General features: G+C 35.0%; 3 protein-coding genes across 7 annotated transcripts; 2 read left to right on the top strand and 1 right to left on the bottom strand.

Moving 5' to 3' along the window:
- The first annotated feature begins 347 nt into the window (after nt 1–347).
- LOC118446963 (uncharacterized) lies at nt 348–15,000 on the top strand. Its single transcript, XM_085663531.1, has 6 exons — nt 348–447; nt 518–772; nt 914–1,228; nt 2,414–3,120; nt 3,166–14,580; nt 14,651–15,000. Exons 1-6 carry the CDS (start codon nt 348–350, stop codon nt 14,924–14,926), a joined length of 13,068 nt encoding a protein of 4,355 aa, XP_085519657.1. The 3' UTR covers nt 14,927–15,000.
- A 549-nt stretch (nt 15,001–15,549) lies between these two features.
- On the top strand, nt 15,550–20,227 carry LOC118446987 (stAR-related lipid transfer protein 7, mitochondrial). Of its 3 annotated transcripts, none has more exons than XM_085664093.1 (6): nt 15,550–16,255; nt 16,353–16,534; nt 16,644–16,909; nt 16,978–17,105; nt 17,765–17,904; nt 17,984–20,227. In XM_085664093.1, exons 1-6 carry the CDS (start codon nt 15,858–15,860, stop codon nt 18,370–18,372), a joined length of 1,503 nt encoding a protein of 500 aa, XP_085520219.1. In that variant the 5' UTR covers nt 15,550–15,857; the 3' UTR covers nt 18,373–20,227. The 3 variants fall into 3 exon arrangements, with proteins under 3 accessions (XP_085520219.1, XP_085520251.1, XP_035734164.1); XM_085664125.1 differs by having other exon boundaries at nt 16,647–16,909; XM_035878271.2 differs by having other exon boundaries at nt 16,380–16,534.
- LOC118446971 (DNA-directed primase/polymerase protein) lies at nt 19,264–21,134 on the bottom strand. 3 transcript variants are annotated; one of them, XM_085664277.1, is made up of 4 exons: nt 20,910–21,134; nt 20,767–20,831; nt 19,814–20,610; nt 19,264–19,548 (listed from the first exon to the last, which is right to left on the bottom strand). In XM_085664277.1, the coding sequence occupies exons 1-4, from the start codon at nt 21,094–21,096 to the stop codon at nt 19,302–19,304; spliced, it is 1,296 nt and encodes a 431-aa protein (XP_085520403.1). In that variant the 5' UTR covers nt 21,097–21,134; the 3' UTR covers nt 19,264–19,301. The 3 variants fall into 3 exon arrangements, with proteins under 3 accessions (XP_085520403.1, XP_035734143.2, XP_085520422.1); XM_035878250.2 differs by having other exon boundaries at nt 20,767–21,134; XM_085664296.1 differs by lacking the exon at nt 19,264–19,548 and adding an exon at nt 19,587–19,678 and having other exon boundaries at nt 20,767–21,134.
- Nucleotides 21,135–21,330: the final 196 nt, after the last annotated feature.

A 21,330-nucleotide genomic window follows, 5' to 3' on the forward strand; every position in this document is an offset into this window, starting at 1 on the left:
AAATATAATAACTAACATCGATCGTTATTTATGATGTGATTCCTGATATATCGATTTCTTTTTCAAACGTATTCGATCGGAAATCCTCCTGAAATTTTTGTTGATTTATTGATATGATGAACAGTCAAGACAAATTAACAGCTCAAAAGTATGTGTGTATATATATATACATATATATATGTATATATACATATATATACTTGTTTGATTAATTTTTATATCGCACAGTAAAATTAGAGTATCATTCCATTGAAGAAAAGCAAGGATAACAGTCGAAGATACGAACTTTCGGTGAATGCTTTCATTTCGTCTTTTCGTTCTCGTGTATCATCAAATTAAATATTACGATGTGGAGGATCATCTGCCTTATAATTACTTTTCTAACGGCCGGTTATGGTTCTCCTAATTCATCTGACAATACGTCTAAAGCTTTTCCATTGGAACACGGTAATGGAGTTAAATTTTTACTATGAAAAATTTTTTATACAATTAATTATTTTATTGAAATATTTTATAGAACTTGAAAAAGAACAAAATTTCTTATTCCACCTGTTTACATGCGAGGAAGTGGGTAACTTTCCTCATCCTATTAATTGCAAATTGTTCTATGAGTGTGCTTTATACAAACATGGGCGTTACCGTCGTTTCCTTCATAAATGCAAAATAGGACTTGTCTTCTCAATAGATTTAGGCAAATGTACTACTCCTAACGAAAGTGGAAGACCAGAATGTGGTGGTAAGACAATCGTAACGACAACATCGCCGCCTACAAGTAAGAGAATACCCTTTGCTATAGAAAAAAACTGATTACTTTTCTGGGTAAAAGCGATGAATAAAACGAGTATCGATAAAATGAGTATCGGTGTCAATAATAAAAGTCCATCTTGCTTATAACATTCGTGATATTTTTTAGATAATGTTCCATCTAAAATAACTAAAGTATCCTCCTACCAAACTAGTACAACAAGTGCACACAAAACTGAAATAGATGTAAAAACTACTACCTCAAGTGGACTGATTATGCCAACGAAAGTAGAGTGTATTAAAGAAGGTTTCATAGAACATCCTACAGACTGTGCAAAATATTACATGTGTCTTGCACGTATCAATAATACATTTGAAATCTTTGCAATGACATGCAAAGACGGGACAATATGGGATCGAGAAAAACAAATCTGTAATTATCCTGAAAAAATACGGAACCCCCGTTGTGGTCCATATACTACAGGTAAAGTAAAGAAAATTTCCTATCATAACGTGAAACAATGATACCTAAATTGTTTATACTTGCGATTAGTGAAAGGATCTGAAACATTTCAAATCGTCTTGTATCTGTATCGTATATGTGGTAACAATTTCGAATTATTTCGAATCTGATTTAAAGCTTAAAAATTTTAGGAATCTTCAGTTTTTTGTCACTTCGTATTTCTGCGAATCTGTATCGTAACTTCGAAGATTAAAATTCTTGAAAGTCTTGATTGTCATAAACTATAAATCTTAAGTATTTTGATAGATTTAGGAATTTTCTATAAAATAGAAAAAATAAATTTGTTTTGGTTACGATAATTTCAAGAAACAATCATTGAAGTTGACTTTTCCATTTTTAAAATATGTATCAAATGTCATTAGTAATAATACAATAAATTACAAACCTCAAGCATTTCCGTATATCTAGGAATGAATTAGAATTCGAACTAGAAGAGCTTTATACTTGAGTCATCATGATAAAAGATTCGACATTAAGATTTAATACTTATAGTTATAATGAGTATATGAATATTTAAATAACTTAGAGTAAGTATCAAAAAAGTAGATTAACGCATAGCACGATCATTTTCAATAAAATTTTTGTTACTTACAAGAAATAAAGATGTAGAAATAAGATTCCATATATCGTATACAGACATAATCTATTGTCGCTAACACAATGAAAGTGACAAAATACTCGAAAATTATCCAAAAATTTAAGAACTTTAAAATCGGAATCATTTTAAGGTAATGATACAGATTCGAAACAATTCGAAGCATTTCAGATAACATTACACGAGTATATTGTTGCCCATACAATAAAAATGACGGAAAATTTTAGACTAACCAAGACTTCAAACACACATGAAAAATGTTAAACTTTGAATTACGTACGAAGTACGCACATCACTCAATATAAACACAACTTTAAAGCAACAATAAATATATAACATCAGATAATTATTTGCTAAATATATACTCAAGATAAAATTCCAATGACAACCAAAAGTTCTAAGATAAGATCGGTAAACGAATAGACAGCAAAAATATGTTGTTTCATTTCTACTATAAACGAAAACAAAAATAGTCAAAATTTAAATATTTATTAAACTAACACGAGAGATACAATAAAATGGTTAAAAATCGTACTATTATATCCCAACAGATAAACCAATAACTATAAGTACAGAAAACATTACCGAAACAACAGAGCATTTTACACGAAACCTAATAACTGAAATTCTTACATCATCGCCGGTTGAACAATCGACACTGGGAACTCCAACGATAAAACCATCCACAGGTTTATTAACAAGTATGAATACTCAACCTTCTACTATCACAGATGAGTTCTCTACATTTACAACAGAAACAAATACAGGAACGACGTCATCCGTTGAGGCGTCTACAGAATTAACCGATAAAACAAGCTCTGGAACTGTCACTGAATCCCAACAAACCTCAACGACTACCACTGACAAAGAGACAGTGACTCCTTCGTCCGTTGAAACTACCACTGATCAGTTGTTAAGTACAACTACATCATCTAGTACTACAACTGAAGAGGTTTCTACGTTAACATCACAAACAGAAACAGGAATGTCATCATCCATTGATGTGTCTACAGAATTAACAGATGAAACAAACTCTGGAACTGTTACTGAAACCCAACAATCGTCGATGTCCACCATTGATAAAGAGATAGTTACTCTTTCGTCCGTTCAACCTACCACTGATCTGTTGTTAAGTACAATTACATCATCTAGCACTGTCACAGATGAGGTTTCTACACTTACATCAAACACAGAAACAGGAGCGTCGTCATCAGTTGAGGCATCTACAGAATTAACAGATGAAACAAGCTCTGAAACTGTCTCTGAATCCCAACAAACCTCAACGACTACCACTGACAAAGAGACAGTCGCTCCTTCGTCCGTTGAAACTACCACAGATCAGTTGTTAAGTACAACTACATCATCTAGTACTACCACTGAAGAGGTTTCTACGTTAACATCACAAACAGAAACAGGAATGTCATCATCCATTGATGTGTCTACAGAATTAACAGATGAAACAAGCTCTGGAACCGTCACTGAAACCCAACAATCGTCGACGCTTACCATTGATAAAGAGATAGTTACTCTTTCGTCCGTTCAACCTACCACTGATCTGTTGTTAAGTACAATTACATCACCTAGCACTGTCACAGATGAGGTTTCTACACTTACATCAAACACAGAAACAGGAGCGTCGTCATCAGTTGAGGCATCTACAGAATTAATAGATGAAACAAGCTCTGAAACTGTCTCTGAATCCCAACAAACCTCAACGACTACCACTGACAAAGAGACAGTCGTTCCTTCGTCCGTTGAAACTACCACAGATCAGTTGTTAAGTACAACTACATCATCTAGTACTACCACTGAAGAAGTTTCTACGTTAACATCACAAACAGAAACAGGAATGTCATCATCCATTGATGTGTCTACAGAATTAACAGATGAAACAAACTCTGGAACTGTTACTGAAACCCGACAATCGTCGACGCCTACCACTGACAAAGAGACAGTTGCTCCTTCGTCCGTTGAAACGACCACTGATCTGTTGTTAAGTACAACTACATCATCTAGAACTATCACTGATGAGGTATCTACGTTAACATCACAAACAGAAACAGGAAAGTCATCATCCATTGAAGTGTCTACAGAATTAAAAGATGAAACCAGCTCTGGAACTGTTACTGAAACCCAAGAATCTTCGACGTCTACCACGGACAAAGAGATAGTTACTCCTACGTCCGTTCAACCTATCACTGATCTGTTGTTAAGTTCAACTACATCTCCAAGCACTGTCACAGATGAGGTTTCTACGTTAACATCACAAACAGAAACAGAAAAGCCATCATCCATCGAAGTGTCCACAGAATTAACAGATGAAACAAGCTCTGGAACTGTTACTGAAACCCAACAATCGTCGACGTCTACCACTGACAAAGAAATAGTTACTCCTTCGTCCGTTCAACCTTCCACTGATCTGTTGTTAAGTACTTCTACATCTCCTAGCACTGTCACAGATGAGGTTTCTACGTTAACATCACGAACGGAAACAGGAAAGTCATCATCCATCGAAGTGTCAACAGAATTAACAGATGAAACAAGCTCTGGAACTGTTACTGAAACCCAACAATCTTCGACGTCTACCACGGACAAAGAGATAGTTACTCCTTCGTCTGTTCAACCTACCACTGATCTGCTGTTAAGTACTACATCACCTAGCAATGTTACAGATGAGGTTTCTACGTTAACGTCACAAACGGAAACAGGAAAGTCATCATCCATTGAAGTGTCCACAGAATTAACAGATGAAACAAGCTCTGGAACTGTTACTGAATCCCAACAATCTTCGACGTCTACCACTGACAAAGAAATAGTTACTCCTTCGTCCGTTCAAACTTCCACTGATCTGTTGTTAAGTTCAACTACATCATCTAGTATTATCACTGATAAGGTTTCTACGTTAACATCAGAAACAGAAACAGAAAAGTCATCATCCACAGAATTAACAGATGAAACAAGCTCTGGAACTGTTACTGAAACCCAACAATCGTCGACGTCTACCACTGACAAAGAGATAGTTACTCCTTCGTCCGTTCAACCTTCCACTGATCTGTTGTTAAGTACGTCTACATCTCCTAGCACTGTCACAAATGAGGTTTCTACGTTAACATCACAAACGGAAACAGGAAAGTCATCATCCATCGAAGTGTCTACAGAATTAACAGATGAAACAAGCTCTGGAACTGTTACTGAATCCCAACAATCTTCGACGTCTACCACTGACAAAGAGATAGTTACTCCTTCATCCGTTCAACCTTCCACTGATCTGTTGTTAAGTACTTCTACATCTCCTAGCACTGTCACAGATGAGGTTTCTACGTTAACATCACGAACGGAAACAGGAAAGTCATCATCCATCGAAGTGTCCACAGAATTAACAGATGAAACAAGCTCTGGAACTGTTACTGAAACCCAACAATCGTCGACGTCTACCACTGACAAAGAAATAGTTACTCCTTCGTCCGTTCAACCTTCCACTGATCTGTTGTTAAGTTCAACTACATCTGCTAGCACTGTCACAAATGAGGTTTCTACGTTAACATCACGAACGGAAACAGGGAAGTCATCATCCATTGAAGTGTCTACAGAATTAACAGATGAAACAAGCTCTGGAACTGTTACTGAATCCCAACAATCTTCGACGTCTACCAATGACAAAGAGATAGTTACTCCTTCGTCCGTTCAACCTTCCACTGATCTGTTGTTAAGTTCAACTACATCATCTAGTATTATCACTGATAAGGTTTCTACGTTAACATCACAAACAGAAATAGGAACGTCGTCATCCATTGAAGTGTCTACAGAATTAACAGATAAAACAAGCTCTGGAACTGTTACTGAAACCCAACAATCGTCGACGTCTACCACTGACAAAGAAATAGTTACTCCTTCGTCCGTTCAACCTTCCACTGATCTGTTGGTAAGTTCAACTACATCTCCTAGCAATGTCACAAATCAGGTTTCTACGTTAACATCACGAACGGAAACAGGGAAGTCATCATCCATTGAAGTGTCTACAGAATTAACAGATAAAACAAGCTCTGGAACTGTTACTGAATCCCAACAATCTTCGACGTCTACCACTGACAAAGAGATAGTTACTCCTTCATTCGTTCAACCTTCCACTGATCTGTTATTAAGTACGTCTACATCTCCTAGCACTGTCACAAATGAGGTTTCTACGTTAACATCACAAACGGAAACAGGAAAGTCATCATCCATCGAAGTGTCTACAGAATTAACAGATGAAACAAGCTTTGGAACTGTTACTGAATCCCAACAATCTTCGATGATTACCACTGACAAAGAGATAGTTACTCCTTCGTCCGTTCAACCTCCCACTGATCTGTTGTTAAGTACTTCTACATCTCCTAGCACTGTCACAGATGAGGTTTCTACGTTAACATCACGAACGGAAACAGGGAAGTCCTCATCCATTGAAGTATCTACAGAATTAACAGATGAAACAAGCTCTGGAACTGTTACTGAAACCCAACAATCGTCGACGTCTACCACTGACAAAGAAATAGTTACTCCTTCGTCCGTTCAACCTTCCACTGATCTGTTGTTAAGTACAACTACATCTCCTAGCACTGTCACAGATGAGGATTCTACGTTAACATCACGAACGGAAACAGGAAAGTCATCATCCATTGAAGTGTCTACAGAATTAACAGATGAAACAAGCTCTGGAACTGTTACTGAATCCCAACAATCTTCGACGTCTACCACTGACAAAGAGATAGTTACTCCTTCATTCGTTCAACCTTCCACTGATCTGTTATTAAGTACGTCTACATCTCCTAGCACTGTCACAAATGAGGTTTCTACGTTAACATCACAAACGGAAACAGGAAAGTCATCATCCATCGAAGTGTCTACAGAATTAACAGATGAAACAAGCTTTGGAACTGTTACTGAATCCCAACAATCTTCGACGATTACCACTGACAAAGAGATAGTTACTCCTTCGTCCGTTCAACCTCCCACTGATCTGTTGTTAAGTACTTCTACATCTCCTAGCACTGTCACAGATGAGGTTTCTACGTTAACATCACGAACGGAAACAGGGAAGTCCTCATCCATTGAAGTATCTACAGAATTAACAGATGAAACAAGCTCTGGAACTGTTACTGAAACCCAACAATCGTCGACGTCTACCACTGACAAAGAAATAGTTACTCCTTCGTCCGTTCAACCTTCCACTGATCTGTTGTTAAGTACAACTACATCTCCTAGCACTGTCACAGATGAGGTTTCTACGTTAACATCACGAACGGAAACAGGAAAGTCATCATCCATTGAAGTGTCCACAGAATTAACAGATGAAACAAGCTCTGGAACTGTTACTGAATCCCAACAATCTTCGACGTCTACCACTGACAAAGAGATAGTTACTCCTTCGTCCGTTCAACCTTCCACTGATCTGTTGTTAAGTACTTCTACATCTCCTAGCACTGTCACAGATGAGGTTTCTACGTTAACGTCACAAACGGAAACAGGAAAGTCATCATCCATTGAAGTGTCTACAGAATTTACAGATGAAACAAGCTCTGGAACTGTTACTGAATCCCAACAATCGTCGACGTCTACCACTGACAAAGAAATAGTTAATCCTTCGTCCGTTCAACCTTCCACTGATCTGTTGTTAAGTACAACTACATCTCCTAGCACTGTCACAGATGAGGTTTCTACGTTAACATCACGAACGGAAACAGGAAAGTCATCATCCATTGAAGTGTCTACAGAATTAACAGATGAAACAAGCTCTGGAACTGTTACTGAATCCCAACAATCTTCGACGTCTACCACTGACAAAGAAATAGTTACTCCTTCATCCGTTCAACCTTCCACTGATCTGTTGTTAAGTACGTCTACATTTCCTAGCACTGTCACAAATGAGGTTTCTACGTTAACATCACAAACGGAAACAGGAAAGTCATCATCCATCGAAGTGTCTACAGAATTAACAGATGAAACAAGCTTTGGAACTGTTACTGAATCCCAACAATCTTCGACGTCTACCACTGACAAAGAGATAGTTACTCCTTCATCCGTTCAATCTTCCACTGATCTGTTGTTAAGTACTTCTACATCTCCTAGCACTATCACAGATGAGGTTTCTACGTTAACATCACGAACGGAAACAGGAAAGTCATCATCCATCGAAGTGTCCACAGAATTAACAGATGAAACAAGCTCTGGAACTGTTACTGAAACCCAACAATCGTCGACGTCTACCACTGACAAAGAAATAGTTACTCCTTCGTCCGTTCAACCTTCCACTGATCTGTTGTTAAGTACTCCTACATCTCCTAGCACTGTCACAGATGAGGACTCTACGTTAACATCACGAACGGAAACAGGAAAGTCATCATCCATTGAAGTGTCTACAGAATTAACAGATGAAACAAGCTCTGGAACTGTTACTGAAACCCAACAATCTTCGACGTCTACCACGGACAAAGAGATAGTTACTCCTTCGTCTGTTCAACCTACCACTGATCTGCTGTTAAGTACTACATCACCTAGCAATGTCACAGATGACGTTTCTACGTTAACGTCACAAACGGAAACAGGAAAGTCATCTTCCATTGAAGTGTCTACAGAATTAACAGATGAAACAAGCTCTGGAACTGTTACTGAATCCCAACAATCTTCGACGTCTACCACTGACAAAGAGATAGTTACTCCTTCATCCGTTCAACCTTCCACTGATCTGTTGTTAAGAACTTCTACATCTCCTAGCACTGTCACAGATGAGGATTCTACGTTAACTTCACGAACGGAAACAGGAAAGTCATCATCCATTGAAGTGTCTACAGAATTAACAGATGAAACAAGCTCTGGAACTGTTACTGAATCCCAACAATCTTCGACGTCTACCACTGACAAAGAGATAGTTACTCCTTCGTCTGTTCAACCTACCACTGATCTGCTGTTAAGTACTACATCACCTAGCAATGTCACAGATGACGTTTCTACGTTAACGTCACAAACGGAAACAGGAAAGTCATCTTCCATTGAAGTGTCTACAGAATTAACAGATGAAACAAGCTCTGGAACTGTTACTGAATCCCAACAATCTTCGACATCTAGCACTGACAAAGAGATAGTTACTCCTTCGTCCGTTCAACCTTCCACTGATCTGTTGTTAAGTTCAACTACATCACCTAGTATTATCACTGATAAGGTTTCTACGTTAACATCACAAACAGAAATAGGAACGTCATCACCCATTGAAGTGTCTACAGAATTTACAAATGAAACAAGCTCTGGAACTGTTACTGAAACCCAACAATCTTCGACGTCTACCACTGACAAAGAGATAGTTACTCCTTCGTCCGTTCAATCTTCCACTGATCTGTTGGTAAGTTCAACTACATCTCCTAGCAATGTCACAAATCAGGTTTCTACGTTAACATCACGAACGGAAACAGGGAAGTCATCATCCATTGAAGTGTCTACAGAATTAACAGATAAAACAAGCTCTGGAACTGTTACTGAATCCCAACAATCTTCGACGTCTACCACTGACAAAGAGATAGTTACTCCTTCATTCGTTCAACCTTCCACTGATCTGTTATTAAGTACGTCTACATCTCCTAGCACTGTCACAAATGAGGTTTCTACGTTAACATCACAAACGGAAACAGGAAAGTCATCATCCATCGAAGTGTCTACAGAATTAACAGATGAAACAAGCTTTGGAACTGTTACTGAATCCCAACAATCTTCGATGATTACCACTGACAAAGAGATAGTTACTCCTTCGTCCGTTCAACCTCCCACTGATCTGTTGTTAAGTACTTCTACATCTCCTAGCACTGTCACAGATGAGGTTTCTACGTTAACATCACGAACGGAAACAGGGAAGTCCTCATCCATTGAAGTATCTACAGAATTAACAGATGAAACAAGCTCTGGAACTGTTACTGAAACCCAACAATCGTCGACGTCTACCACTGACAAAGAAATAGTTACTCCTTCGTCCGTTCAACCTTCCACTGATCTGTTGTTAAGTACAACTACATCTCCTAGCACTGTCACAGATGAGGATTCTACGTTAACATCACGAACGGAAACAGGAAAGTCATCATCCATTGAAGTGTCTACAGAATTAACAGATGAAACAAGCTCTGGAACTGTTACTGAATCCCAACAATCTTCGACGTCTACCACTGACAAAGAGATAGTTACTCCTTCATTCGTTCAACCTTCCACTGATCTGTTATTAAGTACGTCTACATCTCCTAGCACTGTCACAAATGAGGTTTCTACGTTAACATCACAAACGGAAACAGGAAAGTCATCATCCATCGAAGTGTCTACAGAATTAACAGATGAAACAAGCTCTGGAACTGTTACTGAAACCCAACAATCTTCGACGTCTACCACGGACAAAGAGATAGTTACTCCTTCGTCTGTTCAACCTACCACTGATCTGCTGTTAAGTACTACATCACCTAGCAATGTCACAGATGACGTTTCTACGTTAACGTCACAAACGGAAACAGGAAAGTCATCATCCATTGAAGTGTCTACAGAATTAACAGATGAAACAAGCTCTGGAACTGTTACTGAATCCCAACAATCTTCGACATCTAGCACTGACAAAGAGATAGTTACTCCTTCGTCCGTTCAACCTTCCACTGATCTGTTGTTAAGTTCAACTACATCATCTAGTATTATCACTGATAAGGTTTCTACGTTAACATCACAAACGGAAACAGGAAAGTCATCTTCCATTGAAGTGTCTACAGAATTAACAGATGAAACAAGCTCTGGAACTGTTACTGAATCCCAACAATCTTCGACATCTAGCACTGACAAAGAGATAGTTACTCCTTCGTCCGTTCAACCTTCCACTGATCTGTTGTTAAGTTCAACTACATCTCCTAGCACTGTCACAAATGAGGTTTCTACGTTAACATCACGAACGGAAACAGGGAAGTCATCATCCATTGAAGTGTCTACAGAATTAACAGATAAAACAAGCTCTGGAACTGTTACTGAATCCCAACAATCTTCGACGTCTACCACTGACAAAGAGATAGTTACTCCTTCATCCGTTCAACCTTCCACTGATCTGTTGTTAAGTACTTCTACATCTCCTAGCACTGTCACAGATGACGTTTCTACGTTAACGTCACAAACGGAAACAGGAAAGTCATCTTCCATTGAAGTGTCTACAGAATTAACAGATGAAACAAGCTCTGGAACTGTTACTGAATCCCAACAATCTTCGACGTCTACCACTGACAAAGAGATAGTTACTCCTTCATCTGTTCAACCTTCCACTGATCTGTTGTTAAGTTCAACTACATCTCCTAGCACTGTCACAGATGAGGTTTCTACGTTAACATCACGAACGGAAACAGGAAAGTCATCATCCATTGAAGTGTCCACAGAATTAACAGATGAAACCAGCTCTGGAACTGTTACTGAATCCCAACAATCTCCGACGTCTACCAAAGACAAAGAGATAGTTACTCCTTCGTCCTTTCAACCTTCCACTGATCTGTTGTTAAGTTCAACTACATCATCTAGTATTATCACTGATAAGGTTTCTACGTTAACATCACAAACAGAAATAGGAACGTCGTCATCCATTGAAGTGTCTACAGAATTAAAAGATGAAACCAGCTCTGGAACTGTTACTGAAACCCAAGAATCTTCGACGTCTACCACGGACAAAGAGATAGTTACTCCTTCGTCTGTTCAACCTACCACTGATCTGCTGTTAAGTACTACATCACCTAGCAATGTCACAGATGACGTTTCTACGTTAACGTCACAAACGGAAACAGGAAAGTCATCTTCCATTGAAGTGTCTACAGAATTAACAGATGAAACAAGCTCTGGAACTGTTACTGAATCCCAACAATCTTCGACATCTAGCACTGACAGAGAGATAGTTACTCCTTCATCTGTTCAACCTTCCACTGATCTGTTGTTAAGTTCAACTACATCTCCTAGCACTGTCACAGATGAGGTTTCTACGTTAACATCACGAACGGAAACAGGAAAGTCATCATCCATTGAAGTGTCCACAGAATTAACAGATGAAACCAGCTCTGGAACTGTTACTGAATCCCAACAATCTTCGACGTCTACCAAAGACAAAGAGATAGTTACTCCTTCGTCCTTTCAACCTTCCACTGATCTGTTGTTAAGTTCAACTACATCATCTAGTATTATCACTGATAAGGTTTCTACGTTAACATCACAAACAGAAATAGGAACGTCGTCATCCATTGAAGTGTCTACAGAATTAAAAGATGAAACCAGCTCTGGAACTGTTACTGAAACCCAAGAATCTTCGACGTCTACCACGGACAAAGAGATAGTTACTCCTTCGTCTGTTCAACCTACCACTGATCTGCTGTTAAGTACTACATCACCTAGCAATGTCACAGATGACGTTTCTACGTTAACGTCACAAACGGAAACAGGAAAGTCATCTTCCATTGAAGTGTCTACAGAATTAACAGATGAAACAAGCTCTGGAACTGTTACTGAAACCCAACAATCGTCGACGTCTACCACTGACAAAGAAATAGTTACTCCTTCGTCCGTTCAACCTTCCACTGATCTGTTGTTAAGTACTTCTACATCTCGTAGCACTGTCACAGATGAGGTTTCTACGTTAACATCACGAACGGAAACAGGAAAGTCATCATCCATCGAAGTGTCCACAGAATTAACAGATGAAACAAGCTCTGGAACTGTTACTGAAACCCAACAATCGTCGACGTCTACCACTGACAAAGAAATAGTTACTCCTTCGTCCGTTCAACCTTCCACTGATCTGTTGTTAAGTTCAACTACATCTCCTAGCACTGTCACAGATGAGGTTTCTACGTTAACATCACGAACGGAAACAGGGAAGTCATCATCCATTGAAGTGTCCACAGAATTAACAGATGAAACAAGCTCTGGAACTGTTACTGCATCCCAACAATCTTCGACGTCTACCACTGACAAAGTGATAGTTACCCCTTCGTCCGTTCAATCTTCCACTGATCTGTTGTTAAGTTCAACTACATCATCTAGTATTATCACTGATAAGGTTTCTACGTTAACATCACAAACAGAAATAGGAACGTCGTCATCCATTGAAGTGTCTACAGAATTAACAGATGAAACAAGCTCTGGAACTGTTACTGAATCCCAACAATCTTCGACATCTACCACTGACAAAGAGATAGTTACTCCTTCGTCCGTTCAACCTACCTCTGGTCTGTTGTCAAGTACGACTACACCATCTGGTACTATCACTGATGAGGTTTCTACAGTTACATCAAAAACAGAAACAGGAGCGTCGTCATCCTTTGAGGCGTCTACAAAATTAAGAGATGTAACAAGTTCTGTGACTGTCACAGAAACTCATCAGACCTCAAGGACTACAATGGACAAAGAGACATTTGCACCTCCGTCGGTTCGAACAAACAACGATCTATTGTTAAGTACAACTAAATTACCAGCCACTGTCACAGATAAGGTTTCTACACTTACATCAGTAACAGAAACAGGAATGTCGTCATCCGTTGTGGCGTCTACAGAATTAACAGATGAAACAAACTCTGAAACTGTCACGGATAATCAACAGTCCTCGACATTTACAACTGACAAAGAGACAGTTGCTTCTTCGTCGTTTGATACATCCACAGATCTATTGACAAGGTCGAGTACTCATGGTTATTCTGAAAGTCCCGAAGTTCCTACGATTACATTAGAGACAGAAATTGGAAAGTCGTCATCTATTCCTCCATCTACACACGTACTAGTTGTTACACTTAATAATACCGTCACTGAATATCCTGTGCTCTCTACAAGTACCGAACACAATGGATCGGTTGGTCCTTCATCGGTTGAACCATCAACATATTTTCCAACAGTATCTAATACCATCCTTGTTACTTATCCTGTGGAGCCATCAACAAATTCTCCAATATCTGTATCTTGGTCTTCTTCCTCCATTAGTTCATCGTCGGATCCTTCTATAGGTACGAGTACTGAGCCTGGTACCGGAAGAACAGTGCTTTCTACACGTATTCCTTCAACTGAATTTGTCACGCCCACATCTGCTGAATCTTCGACCGATTTTATTACTGATACATCTACTGAAATTGTATCTTCTTCTATAGTATCTTCTACTATCTCTGTGAAACTTCCATCTACTTCAAAATCTCCTATGGATAAGACAGAATGCAAAACTTCTGGCTTTTTCCCTAATCCAAATGATTGCTCTAAGTTCTTCAGATGTGTTCAAGTTAACCTTTTCAATATGTTTACTAGATTCGATTTCGTTTGTCCCGACGGAACTGTTTGGGATCAAGCATTGTTAACCTGCAATTATCCTTCAGCTGTATTACATTCCAATTGTAAGAATAGTGTATTACATCCATCAGATATTGATGATGAGCCTGATATGGCAGAAGGCAATAACATGTGTCCTATTGGAAAATTGTCTGGTGATCAAATCGCTCTTGTTTGTCCTACCGGTTTTCGAAGACATCCTAAGTATTGTAATATTTTCTATCAATGCACATCTAAAAGTAATTTGGACGTGAATATTGCCATGTTTGCATGCCCTGATGGTATGATTTACGATCAAGGTAAAATGCAATGTGTTTTCGCAGATGTGCTTAATTATCGTATATTAGGATGTAAAAATGTTCTTATAAATCCAGTGGATAACCTAGTTCCTATCGTGAGTATTTAATTTCTTTTATTTTATTATAATGTTATTAGTTTTGCAAATGCATATTTTTTATTTTCAGTTGACCGTTCCATCTACACAACTGTGTCCATCCGAAGGCTCGTTCCCGTATCATCCAGGTTGCTCAAATGCATACTTCAAATGTAAACGCAATCGGAAGGGCTCACTACTAGGCTATCTCTATAAATGCCCTCTTGAATACGTGTTCTCTCCTTTTTCAAAAAAATGTGAACCAGCAGAACTTTTTCCACTTTGTTTAAATCCTTATCCGAATATGCAAATGAATGCATCCTCTAATGGTTTGCATTTGACTCATCATAACATCTTTTATAATTAACTTGAATTTTTATAAACTTAGAAAAGTTTTACACTTACTATCATCATTGACAATAATTTATATTTATTGATTGACATAAAGGAATAATTTTTATAAAATTCAAGAAATATTGTTAAAAATTATTGAAAATGAGTGGATATCCAATGATATAATAAAACTGAAATTATAGACATGATAAATATAATAATCTTATATAAATCTACTTCCAACTGCTAAATCAAGGGGACATCGTTCTCTTTTCAACGTCAACGTTACAATTAGTAGAACGGCTATTTATATGAAGAACAACAAAAGTCAACAAGCTTTGAATCTGCCTTGAGGTTTTATCGCATTAACATCATCACTGTTGTGGAACTTAATAAAAATGTGGTAAATAAATAGTCGTCTATTTATTTTCTATGATTATTTTACAATAATATTATACCCGTAGTCTTCTATTATTTGAATATCATACAAATTTAATTACACTTAATTATTGAATCAATAAAAATCATCAAAAATGATGATTTCATCATCAAGAACAGAGTACGTTGATAATGTCAATATCTTTACGTCGGTAATATCGGCAACGTTAGTAATGTCGGTAACACGTTGAGTACGTCGGTAATCTCGAATATATTTCTTAATCGTGTATGTTACGTCTGAGGTTGTTGCTGCAATCAACTAATTGAACTTATCTATAGCTATATTGAATCACTAAAAGTTACAATTGGTTATTTAACAAGGCATGTTGGCAGAAGATCTAATGAAACACGTTTGCTTCATTCGTTAAATGTTTAAAGTATTCGAAAAAGAACATATAGTGGTATCTTTTATCCCGCGTACGCGAACTCAAGGTTTCGAAACGATTTTGGCTCAGTAACAAAACAGAAGCATGCCACGGTACTAATACGAAGTTAATAAATGAGAGCATAGCTTAATAATCAAAAGGATGTATTCGTGGCAACTATTCAATCTCATGCTGAAGCGAGTTAATTTTAAATATACTAATAGCAACGTCAACTTGTCCTCATTTTCCAGACGCTTTAATACTCGTATTAAATTTGGAGGTTATCGTAAAAGGATAGATTTGTGGTTTAAAGAGCAGAATGCACAGGTAGCTAAGGCATGCACCAGGCAATGTGAATTTATAGTGGCACAACGCATTAAACGAAGTATTCAAATATGTCATCTCTATACGAAAATGTGGGATGAAGTGGCTTTGAAAGAAATTATTAAATTATGGAAAACACGAGTTATAAGAAATTCTCGACAATTTCTAATTGGTACTATTGGAGTGAGTGTGTATAATTGGGATCTTGAAAGAATATCCGACGAAGAGGTCAATAGGTAAAGTTTCTTTTACACACTGTAACTTTGAAAAAAAAAAACATTTGTCTTATGTAATACATTTATTAGTTAATGTTCTATACGTAATACAATATAGATACCACTGTTTATGCTTGTACTATAGTTATAGCCAAGAAATAGAGGATATCTACAAATTAAGAGATTGTACTGTCATATGTACAAACTGTCACCTACGAATTATAATTGACAATGCTAGCAAACAACCCGGAATAGAATATTGCAAATGTGATGGTGTCAAAACAAATACAAATAAAGATCGTATGCTATGGACTATATTTCTTTTATCTATAAAATATAAATATAAAATATTCTATATTTTATTTTTCTATATTTGTTTATAACAACTTACAGTTAATTTTTTATTTAGCAGATGGATGGCAACCATATATTGAACGTCAAGATATGTTAGTCTGGAGACGACAGGAACCGGATACAGGTTTATTTGCATATAAAGTTTACGGATCTTTCCCGGATGTCACAGCTGAGGATTTTTTACAAGTACAAATTGATATAGATTATAGGAAACAATGGGATACAACTGCTCAAGAATTACAAATTATTGATACTGACCCACGGTCTACAAAATCTAATAATCATAGTGCTGATGTTATATATTGGGAAATGATTTGGCCTGTATGAGTTTAAGTTTTATTAAATAGTTCAAAATTATATAAATATATTAAAAAATTATATATTTGCAGAAATTATTTGCTAATCGAGATTATGTATATCAACGTAGATGGGTTATAGATAAAGATAAAAGGGTGGTGGTTATTGTTAGTAAAGGAACTGACCATCCAAATGCACCTGTTAAACCTGGAACTCATAGGTATGTTCGTAAGTAAACTTACAAGCATAAATTTAACCCTTATCCGAGCGAAACGAATTCGATGAACTTATGCTTATTTTTTTATTAATAATATAAATAGTATTTAAGGTTTTAAAATTCTTTTCTTGTATTCTTTTAATATGTCAAGTTAATTATGACCTTTTAAGTAAAAAATGTTGTCTTTTTCGGAAGTGAAAAAAATTCACATATATGATTTTATTACATAAGTAAGCAGTAAATCTGTCAGACTCTGAGCTATTTTTTCAGAAACCTCCAGAAATCTGGCAGGTTCTCAGTGCATCTTAGAATGAATGATGAAAGGCGATCACAAGATAATTCCAACAAAATGCATAAAAGGTTTAGTAAGCTGAAAATTGCAACTTTTATGATTCTATAACAATTATAGTAGTTAATTCATTTAATCCTTATTATACCCTAATAAATAAGTTATTCAAAAGTTATGTATTATTACAAATTTATCTCGAAAAGAAAGTATACTCTTCATTAATATAGTGTGATATACTCATATATTCTAATGGACTCCAACTGCATGTCTATATTACATAAATAGACCATCCGGATAAGGGTTAAGTAGAAAATTCATAAATTATATGCTCAAAATAATTATCATATAATAATATAAGTTATAAATACAATAGAGTAAGAACATACTGGTCATACATGGTGATTAAACCTTACAAAGATTTTCAACAGCCTGGTATCGAGTTTGGCTTAACTTACTTTGATGATCCTGGTATGAGAGTGCCATCAGCTATCACTGCATGGGTAGCAATTGCAGGTATACTATTGTAACTCACAAATATCTCTATTATATAACAATTATTTCTTATTATATAATAAATATCTCTATTATATAGGGTTGTCAGATTTTTTAACTCGCATGAGACAAGCATCGAAAGATTACAAAAAATATAAAACGAAGCAAAACAATGTGACATCCAATAATCATAATGTAATGGGTCAAGATAATCTTACTGAATATGACGATTTACATAAAGATATGAATAGAACAGAAAAAGATAAAAACTTTAGAGAATATGAAGTCGTAAAAGAAGATAATTCAAAACATGGTGAAGCCATTCAACATACCAAACCATTAGAAGTTATGCAATCTATGAACGAAAAAACTGATATAGAAGAAAATAATGTAGAAGAAAACGAAGACAAAGATAATGTTGCTAATCCAATGTCTCAAGATAAAGGAGGTTTATTAAACTATTTTTTTTTGAGTAGATTATTTGCGTGACAAGGAATTGTAGTCTTTATTTTTATACAAATAATTTGGAATATTGAAGCCTTTTTCATGATTTTACATGAAAATAACTTTAATTTCAGTTTCAATTTAATTACAAATACGTTGATTTATCTTATTAGTACAATAAAAAAATAATACATATTTTTTTATTTTGATTATATACGGAAAATTTCAAGAATATTATAGAAATATATATTTTCAATATTCAAATTATTTTTCGAGATTACTTATTGTATTATAGGTTCAGAATGCAAAAAAGAAGTAAATTTGATAAGCAGATTTTAAGACTCTGTCATTGAAAATCTATACTATTTTATCAGTGTATGATTTATGCATTTATTGCAGTTGTACAAATCAATATAGCTAATGATCAATAATACATCGTATTTATGTATGATACTGAAGTATACTGTGAAATTAAGAGAATCAAGAAATACTAAATAGAAGAAATCTATTATTTTGTAACTAATTGAATCATCTAATATTAGCATATATACTTTTCATTTACTTTAATACATTATTTTAACTGTACAGTTATATACTGTTCAGTATTTTAATTGCGTAATTTATTTTAATAAAGTTGCCTTTATCTACAATTACCAACACGAACTACTGTTTTTAAATCTATTTTTTATCATGTATACATCCACTCTCATTGTAATTGCATCCATTGGCTATTATTGCATAATCTCCATTTATTTATTTTTTGATTTATACAAAAGACCAAATGATATCATATAGTAGTACTATTACATTAGTATTTACCAATACTTCAGTAATATTAGAATGAAAAGTATATAATATAAAAATAAAATCATATATTAGAGAAAATTAAAAATGTTTATAATCGTATATAAAAAAAAAAACATAATCGTATATAAAAAAAATCGTATATAAAATATTATATTTTTATTCATTAATTACACATTTGTTACTTCAGTTAAATTATCATAAAAATATATTTCTTCTGCTAATATAGCACAAGAAATAAATGCTTCGTCCTCTGAATCCAATTGAAAATTGATTTCTTCAGGAAGCTTTTTTGGACTAGATATAAAATCAGAACAATTTTCATCATGACATTTCTGATACATAACTTGTTTAGTTAAGTCAACGATCCAATAGATATTATTACTTTTGTGCCATCTTCCTATATTTTCACAATACCTATGCAATATTTCAAACAAGGTATTTTATATAAATTTATGATTATTCATTTTTAATAGAAATTATTAATATGTAATTTATTTTACTTGAAGTGTATGTTTTATTATTATCCAGCATCTATCTTCATAACCTTAAAAATATAAAAAAAAGTATGAAGAAAAAGACTGAAAAATCACTCTTTAAAAAATTCCTTAGTAATAATAATAATAAAATATACACTCCATATAAGACAATATTATGAATTATAAATATTAAGTATTAATACCTGTAACCAACGATTTCGTAAATTAGTGTCCTCAATTGTTCATTATATCTACATCGACGTATTTTTCCTGGTTTAATAATATTTAATATATATTTATCAATTTCAGGATACTGTGATGATATATTATGACTTGTTATGTTTATTTGTCGCGCTTGTTCTTTGTTAGAATGTCTTGTAACCCGTGCCTCGTCATTAGCAAACTCAAGTAAAATTAAATCTTTTTTTCTTGGAAAATATGTTACTAAAGAATTGATAAAAAATTCTAACTCTTGTTCCTTGTACATGTTTGGTAATGTGTATTTAGAATCAGATGAAATTTCCAAATGAGATTGTTTACCCCATTTGGTAGATTTGTATATTCTAAAATGTCTATTTTTTGTATAAACACCAATATCAATAAACAATTTTCTTTCACTTTTTGTATTAATATATATAAATAACTCTTCAATATTAATTTTACTGAAAGTACCTAAAATGTCGTGGTGTGTTTCAGTATTATTTAAATAATTTGTTATTTCTGTACAAACATATTTCATAAATCTTCCGACATGAAAATTATCTTTAAAAGCAATATCTTTGATAGCAAATATTAAATGTCTACTAAATTTTTCATTGTTTGTAGAATCCAAATTAATAATATTAGATTTATTGCATGGAAGATGCCATTCTTTTAACATAAATGCACACAAAATATCAATAAGTGTGCTAGTCATACGTGAGCCATTACTTTTAGGATTCAATTCGAATAGAAATTCCAAATCCACATATAACCTACATGGAGCTCTTTCTGGTATAACCTAAATTAAAATTACGTTATGAATTTCTTCTTTGTTATAAGCAAATATAATTTTTTTATTTTACGATTGTTATATATAAAGATGTAAATGTAAATGTTTATAGAAAAGGTCAATTGAAACGTCTTAAAAATCTATTGTTTATCATTAAATAATCACCTCATAGGAGCATCTTGATTCAGGAGGTCTATCTTTATAGTACCACCAATAAACTTCGGGATGAGCTACAACAAATTTTCTAACTCCATTATCCTGTTGATATACAAACGTACAAAGCATTTCATTATCATTGGCATGTTTACTGGCCACAGCTAGTGCTTCTGCTTGTTTATAAAATTCAGCCCAAAACTGTGGTGGACCCAAAATATGGTCAGGCATTTTTCTTAAATAATTTATGTTCAATTTGTTTTTTAATTTCTTTCTTCTATCAATGGCTTGTAATTTAGCCATCTTTTGACCATAAAATTGTTCTGGTTTCAACACATCCATTTTAATAAAAACGCGGCAACAAACCGAAAACTTCTTACTTCAATGCTACCAATATTAAAATTTATACATATATTTATTCATTTGAATAATAACAATAATAATATTAGATTTAACTTACAAAGATTTGTCTATTAATAAATATCAAAGTAATATATTAAACATTAATATATTTATATTTCTTTTTATACTTTATTTTTGCATGCTACAAACAGTTGTGTAGAAGAGTTTTTATTG

This window comes from Vespa mandarinia, chromosome 1 (genome assembly GCF_050613455.1).
Source record: "Vespa mandarinia isolate Hongniang chromosome 1, ASM5061345v1, whole genome shotgun sequence".
NCBI lineage: Eukaryota > Metazoa > Arthropoda > Insecta > Hymenoptera > Vespidae > Vespa > Vespa mandarinia.